Source organism: Ambystoma mexicanum, chromosome 3q (assembly GCF_040938575.1).
Source record: "Ambystoma mexicanum isolate Mex_15411 chromosome 3q, UKY_AmexF1_1, whole genome shotgun sequence".
Taxonomy (NCBI): domain Eukaryota; kingdom Metazoa; phylum Chordata; class Amphibia; order Caudata; family Ambystomatidae; genus Ambystoma; species Ambystoma mexicanum.
In genome coordinates, this window is record NC_090926.1 from 1,291,308,192 (window position 1) to 1,291,323,596 (window position 15,405).

At 45.8% G+C, this 15,405-nt stretch overlaps 1 protein-coding gene across 7 annotated transcripts in view; it reads right to left on the reverse strand.

Moving 5' to 3' along the window:
• Window positions 1-15,405, reverse strand: part of RFX1 (regulatory factor X1) — a 1,381,678-nt gene that overhangs the window by 114,973 nt on the left and 1,251,300 nt on the right. For all 7 annotated transcript variants that reach the window (XM_069604381.1, XM_069604382.1, XM_069604383.1 and 4 more), the window contains one exon: window positions 11,705-11,913. In XM_069604381.1, the coding sequence (XP_069460482.1) occupies window positions 11,705-11,913 (209 nt within the window). The remainder of the gene's footprint in view (window positions 1-11,704; window positions 11,914-15,405) is intronic.

Genomic DNA, 15,405 nt, shown 5'->3' on the forward strand with positions numbered 1-15,405 from the left:
AGAGTTGAGGCCACAAGGGAGGAACTTGCATTGAAAATGGTAGCCCATGATCCTGAACCAAAGGAAAGAATGATGGGGCTGCCAAATCGGGATTTGTAGGTACGCATCCTTCAGATCCAGGGAGCACATCCAGCCTCCATTGCACAATGTCTCTGCTATAAAAGCTGGCGTAACCATCTTGAATTTTTTCAGGGGTAAGGAAAGGGTGAGGTTAGAAAGGTCCAGCACATCTCTCAGGCCTGCCTGGTTCCTTTTCTGAACGTTGAATATCCTGGAGTAAAAGCCCAAGCATTGCTGGGATGCTGGGACTTCCTTCACAACCTGGCTCTCTACGAGCCACCGTATCTCCGCCAGAAGAGTTGCTGTCGCAACTTGAGGGAGTGGAGGGGAGGAGAGAGGAGAGGCTGGGATGGGTAGGCGGTACCCCGTGGATACTACAGAGAGGATCCAGGGGTCCGTGAAATTCTGATGCCATAAGTGTGCATGGAGAGCAAGCCTGCCCCCCACTGGAGACACGTGGACCCGAAGGGGCGTGTCATGCCTTCTTTCCCTCAGAGGCTGTCGTGGAGGAGGGGGACTGGAAAAAGCTCTTACCCCCCGACCCCTTTTTGTTGCTTGCACCGGTTCTGAGACGGCGAGCAGTCAGGCTGCCTGGATCTCGGTTCTTGGAAGCCGCGGAACCCTCCATACGTATGCCCCCTGTCAGAGCGCTCCTGTGACTGGGGGTATGACTTGGACGTGATCTTTGTCAAGATGGATAAAGACTTCGCCTTTTGTGAGCTGTTTTTCTTCTTGTCCAGCTCTTCGTCCGTGGTGGGGTGGAAGAGGACCCCCACCCCCGAACGGCAGATCTAATATGCGTTCCTGGACGTCCGGGTTGAATTTCGTTGCCCGGAACCAGGCTGTCCTTCTCATGTCCGTGGCGATACAGATGGCACAGTCAGATGGGTCAATATGGGCCACAGTGGATTCCATGAGGTCCTGGCGCCACCAGCTTGGCCTCAGCCAGTCCCGCCTTAAAACGTGATTGGCTCTGGAATACAGCTTCTTCCCGTACGCCTCCAAGATCTTCTCCTCCTTGCCTAGTGTTAGGCAGAAACCTGTGCAGTTCCCTCTGGGACCACTGCAAAAGATTTAGGACTACAGTTGTTTGGCAGTAAACCCACTTGGTAGCAGTCTGTACCACACAGATTCACTTGGTAGCTGTGGCTGAGCAGTCAGACTTCTCTCAAGAAGTGTTAGGCAGTATACAGAGTATTCACAATAGGTCAAAAGAACATAGTAGAACAAGTAAACACTGACCAGGGCTCGGTGTAAAAGAGATATATTATTTATTTAAAACCACATCTAGAAAAACACACAGGCACTAATAGTAAGCAATCCAAAAATACAGTCACTAAAAGATATACACTCCCTTCAAAGAATATTAGACAAGTCTTAAGTAAAGCCCCACTTATTTTCAGACAGCGGTGAGCGCTTAACGTAGATGGCACTCTAATAATTTGTTTAAGAAAGGGAGAGAAAAGCAGAGAATAAATTGGAACAGATCCCAACACTTTTTCACGAACACAACAAGAGAGGAAGGCAAGTAACACCGTGAGTTTCGAGTCAGTAGGCCGGATCCACTTTAAGAGGATCAAAGGAATTGCGTCCAAGGTCACACAGTTGCAGTGCACAAGAGTCTTGTAAAGGTTCAAAAAGGAGTTGGACCAAAGAAAGGGACCAGTTAGAAGGTCAAGGCGGCCGGCCCAGTCCAGAAGGTTAAGGGGTTATTATTACCTTGTAGCAATCTTTAGAAAGGGAGGCCTGGCGGACACGGTACCTTAAAGTGGTGAGAATACTCCAGCGGGGGCAGTTGTTCCTGGCAGCGGATGCCAAGTCGGTGCTTCGTCCGGGGGAAGAGAGGATCTCGTCGAGGAGGAAGACAGGAGTCCGTTGCACTGCCAGGGAAGAAACCAGCCGCGGAGTTTCTCAGGTGAAAGGAGCGGTCCTTTAGTTCGCGGTCCAGTGGTAAGTGGCTATCCGGTTGCTGGGGTGCTTGACACGGGCAATTTGACCACTTAGCCGGTCGGGGGTGCGAAGAGAAGAAGGTAAACTGGTTGTGCCCACCAGTCAGGGGAAGAAGCTTCTCCAGCCGGGAGATCTTCTCTGTCGTCGGGAAGTGGTGAGTCGGTTCCGCAGGGCTCCACCGGTGGTGTCGTCGTGGTAGCTCGGCTCAGCTTCTCCCTCGTCGGATTCTCAGGTCCTGTGGCGACTTCTGAAGTTCCAGTCCCCAAAGCCCTGCTTTTATGCAGCATACCCCCATTCACTCAGCCTAGCTGTCAATCAAACATGCTAAGTGGTGAGCCGGCCGGCTCACCACTTGGGCCAATCACACAAGAGTGCGACTTGAGTTACCAAGGTAACTCGGTCCAGGGTGCCTAAACCCCCTCCCACATCCCCTGTGGTACCCAGACAGAGTGGCACCACTTTTGGAGGCTTCTGTGGAGAAGCCCGCCAAAAAGTGGAACAAAGGGCTCGACTTGGGTTGGAGTCACAGAAGAGAACACAAACGCCATTTTAGAATCGAGTCCTGGCAAAAAATACCAACCGGCGAATTAATATTAATTAAATAAACCAGCGGTATGTTCGAGGCTATGAGAATTAAATAATTAAAGTTGGTAACCTCAAACAATGGGAAAATCCCATAGGAATATATTCGCGGTCGAATATAAAAAGTAGTATCCACTGCCACCAGCCAAAATTCGATCAGGGGGGACGGAGACATGCCCCCTCGACTAACAGACCCCGTACGTCCACAATATAATGGTTGTACTGGTGTTTTGTTAATAATTTGGGACTAGTAAAGCCAATGGTGACTTTACATGCCCTGGGAGACAGTAGTCAGTCCCAGGGTGTGGAGTCTATGGTGGGGTGTCACTATGACACCCCTGTGTTACTGCACGGAGGGTGCTGTGTAAAACGCATAGTAAAAAAACATGAGACCCTATGGATTAAAGGACCCCATAGCCCATAAAACACATTAACAGTCAAAGGAACACCATAAATCATGTCCAAGAGTGGGAGAAAAAGAGTCTCACTCTTGGCAGGAGAAAACAAACAAACTCCAGAAATCCAGCAAAGCTGCTGGGGGACTCACTAGGTTAGGAAATTCAGCCTAAAGAGAGAATTCTCCCTAACACCTAGTAGCATCGCTGCTGTGGAGGTTGATGACGACTGAGGCTTGGAGTATACTGATGCTGTAGCAATCACTGAGGCGCGTGGCTGAGGATGGGCCGATAGCAGGAGTGTATCCCCCTCCATCCGAGTGGGGCTTGAGCCAACCCTTTTTGGCCAGGGAGACTACATCGGTCTGCAGTGGAATCCTCGTTTTGGCAGAGGGGCGTTGTGTGAGGACTTCAGCCAGAACCTCGTCTGCCGGCTGCTCAACCTCAGGCTGGGGTAGGCCCAGGTACTCCGCCAGCCCTACAAGGCGTTTGTGGAAGGCCCTGGATGAGGATGGCGTGTCAGGATCCTCCTCCTCATCCATATCCTCTGGATCAGGAGAATCCTGCCGAGGTGGAGGAGTAGCTGGAGCCAGAGGCTGGGGTACGGGGGCCGCAGCCAGAGGCTGAGGAGGAGGCGGAGGCTGGTACGGAACCGCCTGAGGAATCAGCTGGGGAGCCGGAGGGAGCGGCTGCGTCGGGGCCGGGAGCGCCGGCAGAGGAGCTTGTGGTGCCGGTAGCATCGTAGGGAGCACCTCCCTGATGGCGTCCTTGAGGATAACCCTCATCCGAGGTGACTTCATGATTCCGAGGAACCTCTCGAAGAACCCCTCTTCATTGGCCGGAGAGGTGGTAGGGGGTACTGACGGGGTAGCGGGAGGCTGCTGGAGCCACTGCATACCCTGCCCGTATGGACACGGTGGGAAACTGCCCTGCGCATAAGAAGGATAGGCTGTAGACCACGTACCTTATTGAGGCCAGTCCCACCTTGACACTCGCTCTTCGCCGAACTCCTGGAATGGCGTCGGACGGGTGCTTCTGTCTGGCACTGTAGACATCTTGTTGAGCTGCCTGCCACGTGCCTGCGACGTGTTGCTCGGCTCACTGGGCCCAGCCTCCTCCAATACTCTTGCGTGTGGATCACAAGCCCTCTCCTGCTCCTTGGGCCTAGAACTGGTAGATGTGGCACCCTCGACCCGGGGGTCAGTAGAGCTGCGTTTAGGCGCCCCCTCATATGTATTGCCGGTACTAGGGCGTAGCCCCTCGGCCATACTGCCGGTACAAGGGCGAAGCCCCTCGGTTGACAATCCGGTACAAGAACCTTCCGGTCCCTCAACACTGTCACCGGGAGGATCCAAGAATCCCTCGGCCCAAAGGCCGGTAGCTGCAGCAGCCCCGGTGCACGTGCTGGTACAAGGACAGGAGCGGTCCCTCCCGCGCGGGCGAGTCATTGGGAAGGAGTCTCCCTTGAGGGGTGCGATGAAAAATAGCGGCCCTACCTTGGGCCTGGCTCAGTGTTTTACGAAGTTCTTGAGGTCCCCTGGAGGCGACTTCTGGAAGAGCTCCCTCCATCTGGCTAGTCTGTTCTTCAGCGATTTTGATGACAGCGTGTCGCACGCTTTACAAGCTTGCCAACCGTGGTCTGGGCCAAGGCAACGTAGGCAGAGGGCATGGGGGTCTGAAGTTGGGAAGAGCCTGTTGCAGGATGGACACCTGCTGAACCCTGTGGAAGCCGACATGCGCCGGAGAGGAGCGTGACTCCTGAGGACCGAGTACCTGAATGATAAGAAAGACAAAAAAATACAAAGAGAAGAAGTATCTGCGTGTGGAATTACATGGCTGAATCCAAACCCAGAAGCACTGGTGAATTTGGCCCGTTCCCGTTGACGCGGAAAAGGGGACTGGGGTGTGGCGCCAGAGGTCGGCGTCAGGGCAGCGCATGCTCCCAGGGCTGCACCCCCACGCGCCTCTAAATTTAAAGGGGAAGAAGGTTTTTTCTGGTGAAAAAGGTTCAGTCTCCTGTCCCTTGGAAGGGACATCCCATGCAGTATGGAGGAAAGGGGACGGGACGTAACAGTAATTTTCCTTTAGCAGTTTCCTTCCATTGACTTCAATGGAGCCCCCCCAAATGTTTGTAATCCTGACCTAAAAGTTTGGAGGTAAGTGAATCCTTTTTGCTATATTTCCCTTGCTTATGCCATCTGTTTTGGGGGCACTGGTCAGTCCCCAATGCTACCAGTGCAGGGGGACCCTGTCTTCCAAAGGAAACTCTTTGATGTGTTCAAGCTACACATATCACCCGAAAGTGCGGCTGGGTACTTTCTATCCCTCTTTGTTACTTTCAGGATGTGTCCAAGGCAGTCAGGTGGCAGTGGATATTCTTCTAATGTGGGTTTTCTTTACTTGTTTATTACCAGAATATCTTTGTATTAAATGTACGACTCAAAATGTATTACATAACCATCAAACTCGTCATTCCATTTACATCACATCCCACCATCCTAACCCACTCCTCCCTGGGAGTGCATTAATACCTAAGCAACATCACCATACATTCCTAGTCACTACATCTTTGCATCCTGAACATCTCTCTATTTTCTACCCACACGACCGTTAGCAGTTTACATTCGTTTTCAGTAGTCCTATACTTCTGTAGAACAGAAAACCATTCACATTTAATATTCAGTGCAAAGGAGAAGTGCAGAGTATCGGAGGCGGCTAGTGAGACGTGCTTGTGGCTTTCTATCCAGTGCGGCTTGATACTCATTCGTTTTCCTGACGTTGGTGCAAGATGCTAGGTGCTTCCCTCTAGCAGGACTTACGGAGGAGCTGCAAAACTTGCTTCGGTCTGTCTGACCCCCAGACTCTGAGAAGCGGAGAAGAAGCGGCCCATGGCGTCCAGAGTAGTCCAGACTTGCCCAGAGCTGTCCAGCGGTACAATCAGAAAATCTTTCCCTGTCATGGGCTTGGGCGCAGTGGCTTAAGACTTAAGAGTTCGAGGAGGTAACGGCTGTCTAAGTCACATTGAGTTTCTATTAATCATACTATGCTCATGTTTTGGCAATTTCGAAGCATTTTCTTTTTATTTTATTTTTTTATTCTTTTACTTTTATTTTGTAACTTTTGCATTTTTCTGCTATTTTTTCTTTGATTCCCTTTGCCTCCTCACACGTTCAGCTGCTTCTCCCCTTGCCTCGCTCATAGTTATTTTGATTGCCACTGACTGCCATTGCCATTGTTAATGGGAGCCTCTTGTTGACCTCTTCTGGATGGCAGTGAATTTCATTTTTCAGTTCGGGAGTGCGTGCTGGAGTGTGGCTTCCAATTAAGGACCACAGCCAACCGTAGCCCGTTTTGTCTTTTGTTTTCTGGTATGCGGGTGGCTGGAAGTCATCTGCATATTGTATATAAGCAAGCGGGAGACTGTTGGGGAAAACCCCTTTGATGCGGCCCGCTAAATTGAATCACTGGCAGCACGCTTGATTGCACATGTGTGATTTGGTGGCTACTTAGAAAAAGCTCTGAATCAACACTGTCCGTCTTGACAGAAAACATGTGTGCACTGTGCAAATAATAAAAAACATTGCATAAGCAGTGGCTCTTTGGCGGTACAGCTAAGGAATTCAGGCACATTGGATATAAAGGTCTGTGACTGGTGCTCTCATGTATTTTGTGATAATAACGATCTTATAGTGATATGTCTAAAAACTATAACTTGCGCAGTATATCTGTAGGAGAAGACTCCAAAGTTAATAATTTTGATGCTAAACAGGCGAGGGACAAAATTCCTATTTTGGAGGAAAGATTAATGTTTGAACCCAATCAGTCAGGGGGGGGAGGGTGTTTCTATCTCCCGCAAAGCATCTTTCCCAATGATAACCAAAAAGCAAGACGTTCTACAATGAGACGCCCTGAGACCAGATTAAAAGATAGGGCTGAATCTACTCCAGCATCCCAACTTGTTAGAAATACTCTTAATTCAAATTTGGACTATACATTGACTGCAACAACAATGCATCATTTCCCAATAACAATAGCTGTGCAAACAGAAGAGAGTGATAAAGCTGTGCCCATCAGGGACCAACAAACAACTCGATCGGGAGCAGAAGAGGTTGAACACGAAGGTCCTACAAAAGAGATGCTAGACGAGAAAATACTAAATGCAGTCTATTTAGTGCCCACTGATCTATCTTATGAATTTAATGAGATTCCAGTCACAGATGAGATCTCTTATAGGAATAGACCAGGGCAAATGTTCTCTCCAAGAAGAGAAACGACACCTACCGGAGCATGTATATCATCAGAATTCAAACAGGATCAGCATTTGGGCTCCCCTACCATAGCAGCTTTACATTTTGTTTTAAGCTCTCTGGTAAAAGTTTTTGAGAACTTAAAAATGGAGGTCCAGCAACATTCAGGAATCTTATTGGAAATTTCAAAGGATATGGAAATTAATGAATCTAATTTGGTGGCACTAAGAACAGCGGTTAATGATTCCGTGGGCTATAAACTTGCCGAAATCCACTCAAATTCGAAATATCAATCAGAAAAGATCGATAAACTCTCTGATAAGTGGAGGGAGACGAAGGAGGTGATAACTATCCTAAATGTAAAATTAGGAGAGTCAGCAAAGGGCGCCTCATTAGATAGATGTCCTTGTGCCTTACAAGCAACTTCTTTCTCTCCTGATGAACACATTGGGAATTATACTCCTCTGTCGGTTTCAGTAATGGAAGAATTTGCTCAGCTTGCACAATTGGATCCCCCACTACCAACAAATGGTGATGTTGGAGGAAGTGAGATCCCATCTTCAAATGCATCTATAAGAAAAGGGGGAAAAAAACAAATGGAAAGACAAAAAAAAGATTAAAAAAATTGTCCAAGGCGCAAAATGGAAAATCTGCTATGGAAGAAAGGGGGCCAAGAATGACTGAGGGTCCCAAAATGAGAAGAAAAAAGAAAAAACAAAGTTTCGATACAAACAGATTCATTAAGAATCTTAAAAGATAAGTAGTTGAAGAACAAAGGAAAAAAAGGAAGATTTCTAAATCAGATTGCGTGAAGATTGAATCTAAAATCTCTTCTAATAAAGTTAAAACATCTGAGCCGTCGCTCCTGTTCTCGTTATAACCAAGGCTATGATAGGGATCCATACAGACTCAAACCAATCACCCCTAAAAATTGCTCCAATTCTTTTGTCAACTAAGCATAAAGCAAAATTGATACATTTGGTAAATCCTAAGGAAACAGATTCTCTTAAAGTCACTGATTCGACAAAAATCCTAAATGAACCTATAGGACTTCCTCTAAAAATAAATACCGTTATTCAAGATGATTTATCAGTGACTGAAACTACAGATAAAATTGAGGATCCAAGAGATACACAAAGTACTTTAGACATTTCAAACACTATAAATGATAAGGATAACATCCTTCATCAAACAAGGGGACAATCCTATTAACAAAATCGGGATTTAGCTCTGTTTCTAACAAAGACAATGGAAGATAATGTCAAAACATCGCCATTGAATCGCCCAAGAATCCTCTTTGAGAGTAAATCAATACCGATTTTGAAATATCTTGTATTAGCTGATATTGACCGGGTTAGTTTTCTGTTTGCGCCAAACACAAATGTTACGGAAGTCAGATTGAAATCGAGACTGTGCTTAGAATCTTTTCTAAGTGCTGAAGATGAATGGGTCAAAAGAGGTTTCATGATATCTAGGAATCCCCCTGTAATGAGTGCAACTACAAGACCGGAACTTTTATCTCAAGACTGGAATAAAATTCAGCCAATCTCTTGGAGGACGGCCCCAACTATACCTAATGTTTGGTACATGGTCCCAGAGATTGTATCACAGATCTTGCTCAAAATGGGCTATTCTACAATGGGTTCAGTTAGACAACAATAACCTAACACCGGCAACCCTTCGCAGAATGGATATGGGTTCCCCGACCACAGCTCACAAGAAGACTGCACAATCATCCAATACTGGGGACAATATGGAACATATGGAAAGAAGGAAAGGGAATGGTGGGCATAACCACATGGCTCTCCCCACTGAGCCATCTCTGAGCCCCAGGGATCAGAGAGGAAATCCCAGAGCATCAAAGATATCAAACGTGGTTCGACGCAGGGCTTGAAAGAGTGGGCCAGTTATGGAGAAAAGACAAATTCATATCCATCACAGACTTAGAAGAAGCCCTCCAGATACATCCCATACCGATCTTCCTTTACCTGCGCTTGAAAGGTGTCATGTCCAAGAAGGAATGGAAAGATAAAATTCGAAGAGAACTAACGCTCTTTGAGACAATCCTGGACACGGTCACCACGAGCAAGGGCCTGATAGCATGACTGTATAGTGCCCTAATTTGCAACGACCAAACCCCAAGCCTCCGTCTAAAAAGAAAGTGGGAAAATGATTTTGGGAGAGAATTTGACCAACAGACGTGGGACACGATTTGCAGCACCCCATCCCGGATATCAATTGCCTCACAATACAAACTACCTGCAATAAAGCTACTCCACAGATGGCAGTACGACCCACTCAGACTGTCAAGAATGTATCAAAGCAACAGTCCGAAATGCTGGAGACGATGCGGAAAGGAAGCCAACTATTGGCATATGTGGTGGAACTGCCCCAAAGTGTGCATATACTGGAATTAAGTTTTAGGATGGATCAAGCAGATGGACGGCATTGAGAGAAACCCAGCTCCCCTCCTAATGTTGTTCGGCCTAGAAGAGGAAGAAGAGGATCTCATTAGAACCAAAGGAGTGGTGACTTTTCTCTTGCTGGCAGCCAGAGCATGCCTGGTCATCCATTGGAAGTCCCCACATCTTCCAGCTAAGAAAGAATGGATACATATCACCAGAAATATCCACACAATGGAGAAAATTACAGCAGCCCTCCACGATAAGGCAGCGCAACATGAAAAAACATGGTATGACTTTGTCAATCAGTATATCCGAAATGAGAGTTCCAATGAGCCGCAAAACAATGACTCGAGATAACAATATCCCTGAACGTGAAGAGGCCAACCCTGACCTTGTTCAGTGAAACCTAGCCTGCCACGAAGCCCAAGCGCAAATGAAGCACACAAGACCAGTGTCCCACTCTATGTTAAGCACAAATTGAACTCTTGCCGATGATCTAGTAGACTCCAAACTGCCGTCAGAGGGATGGAGGGGGGAGGGAAAGAATTCGACAACCGCACCCGGTAAGGGTGAGGAGGACAATGACAATAGAATGCAAGACATTTATCTAATCGAAGTGCCATTTCAACGCATAAATGTGTTTTCACTCTGCATATAACTGTCTGCATTTTTCATATGATTAAAAACGAATAAAACTTAAATGAAAAAAAAAAATGGGCTATTCTCAACCGAAGCTCTAACCAACGACTTAATTTCGTAGTTTATGCTGGAATAGAGGCTTTAATTCTTTCTGTGAAGAATCAATGAAGTGTTACATCTGTAATAATTTTGACCTGATTCTTCTACAGGAAACTTGGCTTCAAACTCCATTAGATGGCTTCTCAACATATCATCAACTTGCAGTTGTGAATGGAAAGGGACTCCCGGCGGGGGGTTTGTGCATTTCTTGTCCAAAGCCTTTTCAGCCTCAAGCTTGTTATCAGATTAGATACCAGGCATATTGATGATTGGAGTGGAGAGGAGGGAACAAAAGTCTAAAGTCTAACTAGCTCATTGTAGATATATATTAGAACCCTGCTTTGTCCTCTCTCTTGCAATTTATACAAAATCTGATGTCCCTCTGTCCGATGGATGAGATCTTAACTATGGGGTAAAAAAGAAGGCCATAGTGAACCCGGAGAAGGGAGGCTGAAAGTAAAGAGGGTTCAGCGGCCGGAAGAGGGAGACCCGGGGGTGAACCTATCACCCAGCGAACATTGGAAACAAACTCATTTTTTTGTTGAAGGAACTTTTGTTTTGTTAGTTGAATACATCAGGCCCTCGAAAGCAAGAGACTTTCAAGAGAAATGAGACTTGGCCATCGACGACCCTGACAGCTGCAAGCGGAACTGTCATCTTGTGTTGGTGAAGCTCGAGAGTATACTGTGCTCCAAGCTCCTACCTTACTCATTCTCCAAACGTGGGTAAGGGAGACCTGGACGACCGCATCCTGACATATTATTTGTGAACAATTCTTTTTTTTCTTGAAAACTATCCAACACCCTTTTTGTATTAGTTGTAAGGTTTGGCAATAGGTTTCTTAGTATAGGCCCTTTTGATTTGACACAATGCCACTAGGACTTTTTCATTTGATGGTCGACGCTTGCTCCCATCTTAGATTTAGGTTCAAATTAGTTGTTTGTTCCAACCTGTATACAGTTTAATATACACCCATGAACTGTGATCAGTTGGGTCGGTCTTTAATGTTGCCACCATGAGTTCCTTAAACTGCCTTCCAGAGCTGATCTATAAGCAACCTCTGCTCTGCTGACTCTTTTTCCACTAACGCAGCTTTTTCCTTTCAGGACTCGAAGCACAAAACAGTCATCCAAGTGTCTACAGCAAGCTGCAGTAATATAACACAATATAGCATCTCATTACTACTCCATAGGCAACAAGAACACTGACAGTTTATGAATCCGGAACAGATAAATCTAACATATTAACCACACATAGCAAGCATGCAAACATAAAACAGATCAATTCTGACATTTAAAACAGGGAAATTCAATATGGTGTTATATACCTGTAGAAGGACCACTTGAGCAGAAAGAGCTTTGCTGCTTTCGGGAAGCTCAGGTTGCCTTGATATGGCTTCAGAACTTGGTTCACGACTCCGTCGAGCCAGGCAGCCCACTGCTCTAAAGAGTTCTGCTGCTGCAGGGTCATCTTAAAGTCCTGCTCAAGGCGCTGCACCATCCGATCCTCACAGCGACACACCCAAGAAGCCTGCTCCTGAGGAAGCAAAGCAAAGAAGTGAATAGAGCATGTTGTGCCAGGCAATCACACAGACGCTTTGTAGTGGTCGCTCTGGAGAGCCTGCTCCTGAGGGAATAAAGAGCAAGTTAGAGGGAGTGAATAGCGAATGTTGTTTTTGATCTCATACGGACTCATTCCAGTGGGCCTGATACAGAGGGAATAAAGAACATATGAATAGTTTGACACTCACACGGACACAGAGGGGGTGTAAGGACCTCATGAGGGGGGATTCTCGTAATGAAGGCATCTTCACAGAAGCATACACAGGAAAGGAAAAATCAGAGGGCGAGTGTGCAAGTAGAGGTTCAAGGGGCTTCCCCATAATGTGGGTCTTCCCACAATTGCATAATTGGGATGACCATACATCGAAGAGGCCAAGGAAAGTGCAAGGGGGCACCCTCATGATGTGGGCCTCCCCACAATAACATACCTGGGACGATCGTAAAGAGCAAGGACAGAGGAAGGTGACAGCTTCTCTAGCTGGTTCAGATCTTAAGTTACTGATTCATCGTATAACGTTCAGTGCTGCTACAAAGCTCCACAGCTTCCCTAACCTTCTTCTGTTCTCACACTTTGTATGTGGGCACAGGACCGACTGTGTGAAGATTTAAGTGTTAAGTCATATGGCACCACGGAAAATAGTTACTGGTTTTGGAAAACATGATGATGTAAGAGTTGGGGAGTTTTCTACAGAGCCCTCTGTTGAGGGATGTGCAGCCATCTAAGATCGTATACTGAAAAATATACACTTGATTATCAAAGTCACAAAAACTCTCTCACATCGAGATAAGTACTTTAGGTAAACGTAGCACATGATGGGGCCAGTGTTTGTATAAGAAACAACTGTGGTTAGTTAAGAACCAAGTCACTCTTATCACTAACATGTATGACATGTATCAGGTGATAGGAAAGGCAGATATAGGGCCTCATTACGAGCTGGGCGGTAACGCCGGCGCTATTATCATTAATATATATTGGAATCACCAACGAATTGGGACACAACCCTTTATTGATCAGGTTACCACAATTCTTGATAATTTGTTAGAATCCAGCACTGGAAGTGACTTGATTATCTGTGGAGACCTGAATATTGATTTTTTTAATCCACAGAGCTCCCTTAAAGGTAATTTAGCAAAATCATGGTTAGACGAAATGGAAGTAAGGGGCCTCTCAATGCTAAATGGCTGTACGCAAGGTGATATTCCGGCAATGCCGACGTGGCAGCGAGAAGGCCAAAGTTCCATCATTGATTATATCTTCGTTTCTGACACCATGCACAGAAAAATCAAGTCAATGAAAATCCGGTCGATGAACAACAGTGACCATGAAATGCTGGAACTAAAATTCCAAGAATTAAGAGGTGCGCAGAGTGAAAAATGGTGTGCAAAAATCTCAGTGGAACCAAATCGCCTCCGCTTAAAGTTGGATGAAAAGGAGGTAATCACAATTTGCAATCAATTTAAGTCAACACGGAAGGAGATTGATTATGTGCCAATACTGTCGCAGTTCAAAACAAAGAATATTGGTATGAAAAATTGGTCTTTTCAGAAAAAGCATAGTTTTGACATTATGATAAAACATCGAAAAAGAATAATGAGAGCTGAAATTCGAAAAAATAATCAAGGCCCATTGGGAGAAATATCAGCGAAAAATAAAGCAGCAAGACAATCCTATAAAAACTGGATTAAAAGCCATCGAGCAATACTACATCAGAATGACGCTGAAGCAATGATGAAGATTCTAATGAACAAAAACAGCGGGGAGTTTTGGCGAATAATCAATGGCATGGAAGCCCCACAAGTCGCTTTGCAAGCTTGCCCGGTTCCAGAAAAAGCGCGGGTGAATCACTTCCCAGCCTTATATCATAAAGATCTCGCTACAAATAAGTCAATTTCCAATATAACATCATGGAATCTACAGTTCCCAAAAGACGAAATCCGTGAGACAATCGTGAGAGCAAAAAACTCTCGGGCACCTGGACCTGATGGGTTGTCGAACTGTATGATTAAACAGTATCCTGACTTATGGGCCGATCTGTGTGGTGATCTATTTGCAAGAATTAACTTGCAAAAACAAATACCTGCCTCATGGAAGACTGGGATAATAGTACCCATATTCAAGAAAGGTAACAGATTATCACCAAAAAACTATCGACCGGTGGCCTTACTTGACGTTCTGGGCAAGATTTTTTCATCTCTGTTGCAAAAAAAACTGATTGCATGGGCAAAAACATCAAATAGAGTGGATGAAAGACAGGTGGATTTTGTGAAATCTGTTGGCTGGTCTTTGAATCTGCTTGTACTAAATCTGCTGAAAATGGAATCCCTTAGAACAAACACGAGAGTGTATCTTGCCTTTGTCGACTTTTCCATGGCATTTGACATGATCGACCGTGAAATGTTGTGGCAAAAGTTAGAATTGTGGGGCTGTCCAGCTGGATTACTTGCAGCAATTAAAGAACTTCACAATGACACTTCAATTTTCATTCGGCTCGATCAATCTGGGACTTTATCAGCTCAAATCAGGATGTATAAAGGTGTCAAGCAGGGGTGCCCGTTAGCAGCAGCAATTTTCAGCCTCTTTATCTTTGACATTGGTGCCACGATTCAATCTGTGAGATCCTTTCTGCCAAAACTCAATTCATTGAAGGTAGCCTGGCTATTATATGCTGACGATTTGGTAATCCTAGACCTGACACCAATTGGGCTTCAACGTAAACTGGAAGCAGTTCAAAAATACGTGTGTCAGAACAATTTAAGGATCAATACTGCAAAAACTGAAATACTGGTCTTTGAGAACCTAAAAATAAGCCAGCTACAAAAAGGATCAAGACAGGTGTGGTCTTTAAATCAAGAGAAACTGCAAATTTCAAAAAGCGTTAAATATCTTGGGATGATTTTGAATTCCAGTATTTGCGATGAACCTTGGGTAGTAGACTGAAAGCGAAAGTGTGGCCAGCAGGCTTGTCAGGGCCTAGTGTTGCATAGAAAATATGGGCGCTTCTCAATGCAACCACTTCGCAACTTCTATGAACAAAAAGTGGTGCCGATCCTGGCCTACGGTGCGGAAAATGCTTTTGGCTGCCCGTCAACTCACTGGGCCTCACTACAACACATGTTCTGGACTAAGTCCTTAAGCTTACCGCCCGGAATTTCATCAGCATGTATAAGATATGAATTAGCTCTAATCTCATTGCACGGCAGGATATGCTGGAATCAGCTCACATTGTTTCGGAAAACAAGAGCAGAGGAAGGAATACTCCAATTCCAGATTTTCCATCATGCTTCATCTAAAGGACCAGATATCCTTTCGCAATGGGTAAAACGATGTGAAGATCTTTTAGCAACGAATAACTTGAAAACTCTTCACACAAATCCAACGGCAGCCAAAGTGACATTATGGCGTGCTGATTGGATAAATACATGTACTGAACGTATTGACGCACACGCGATGAAAGATTCTCCCGCT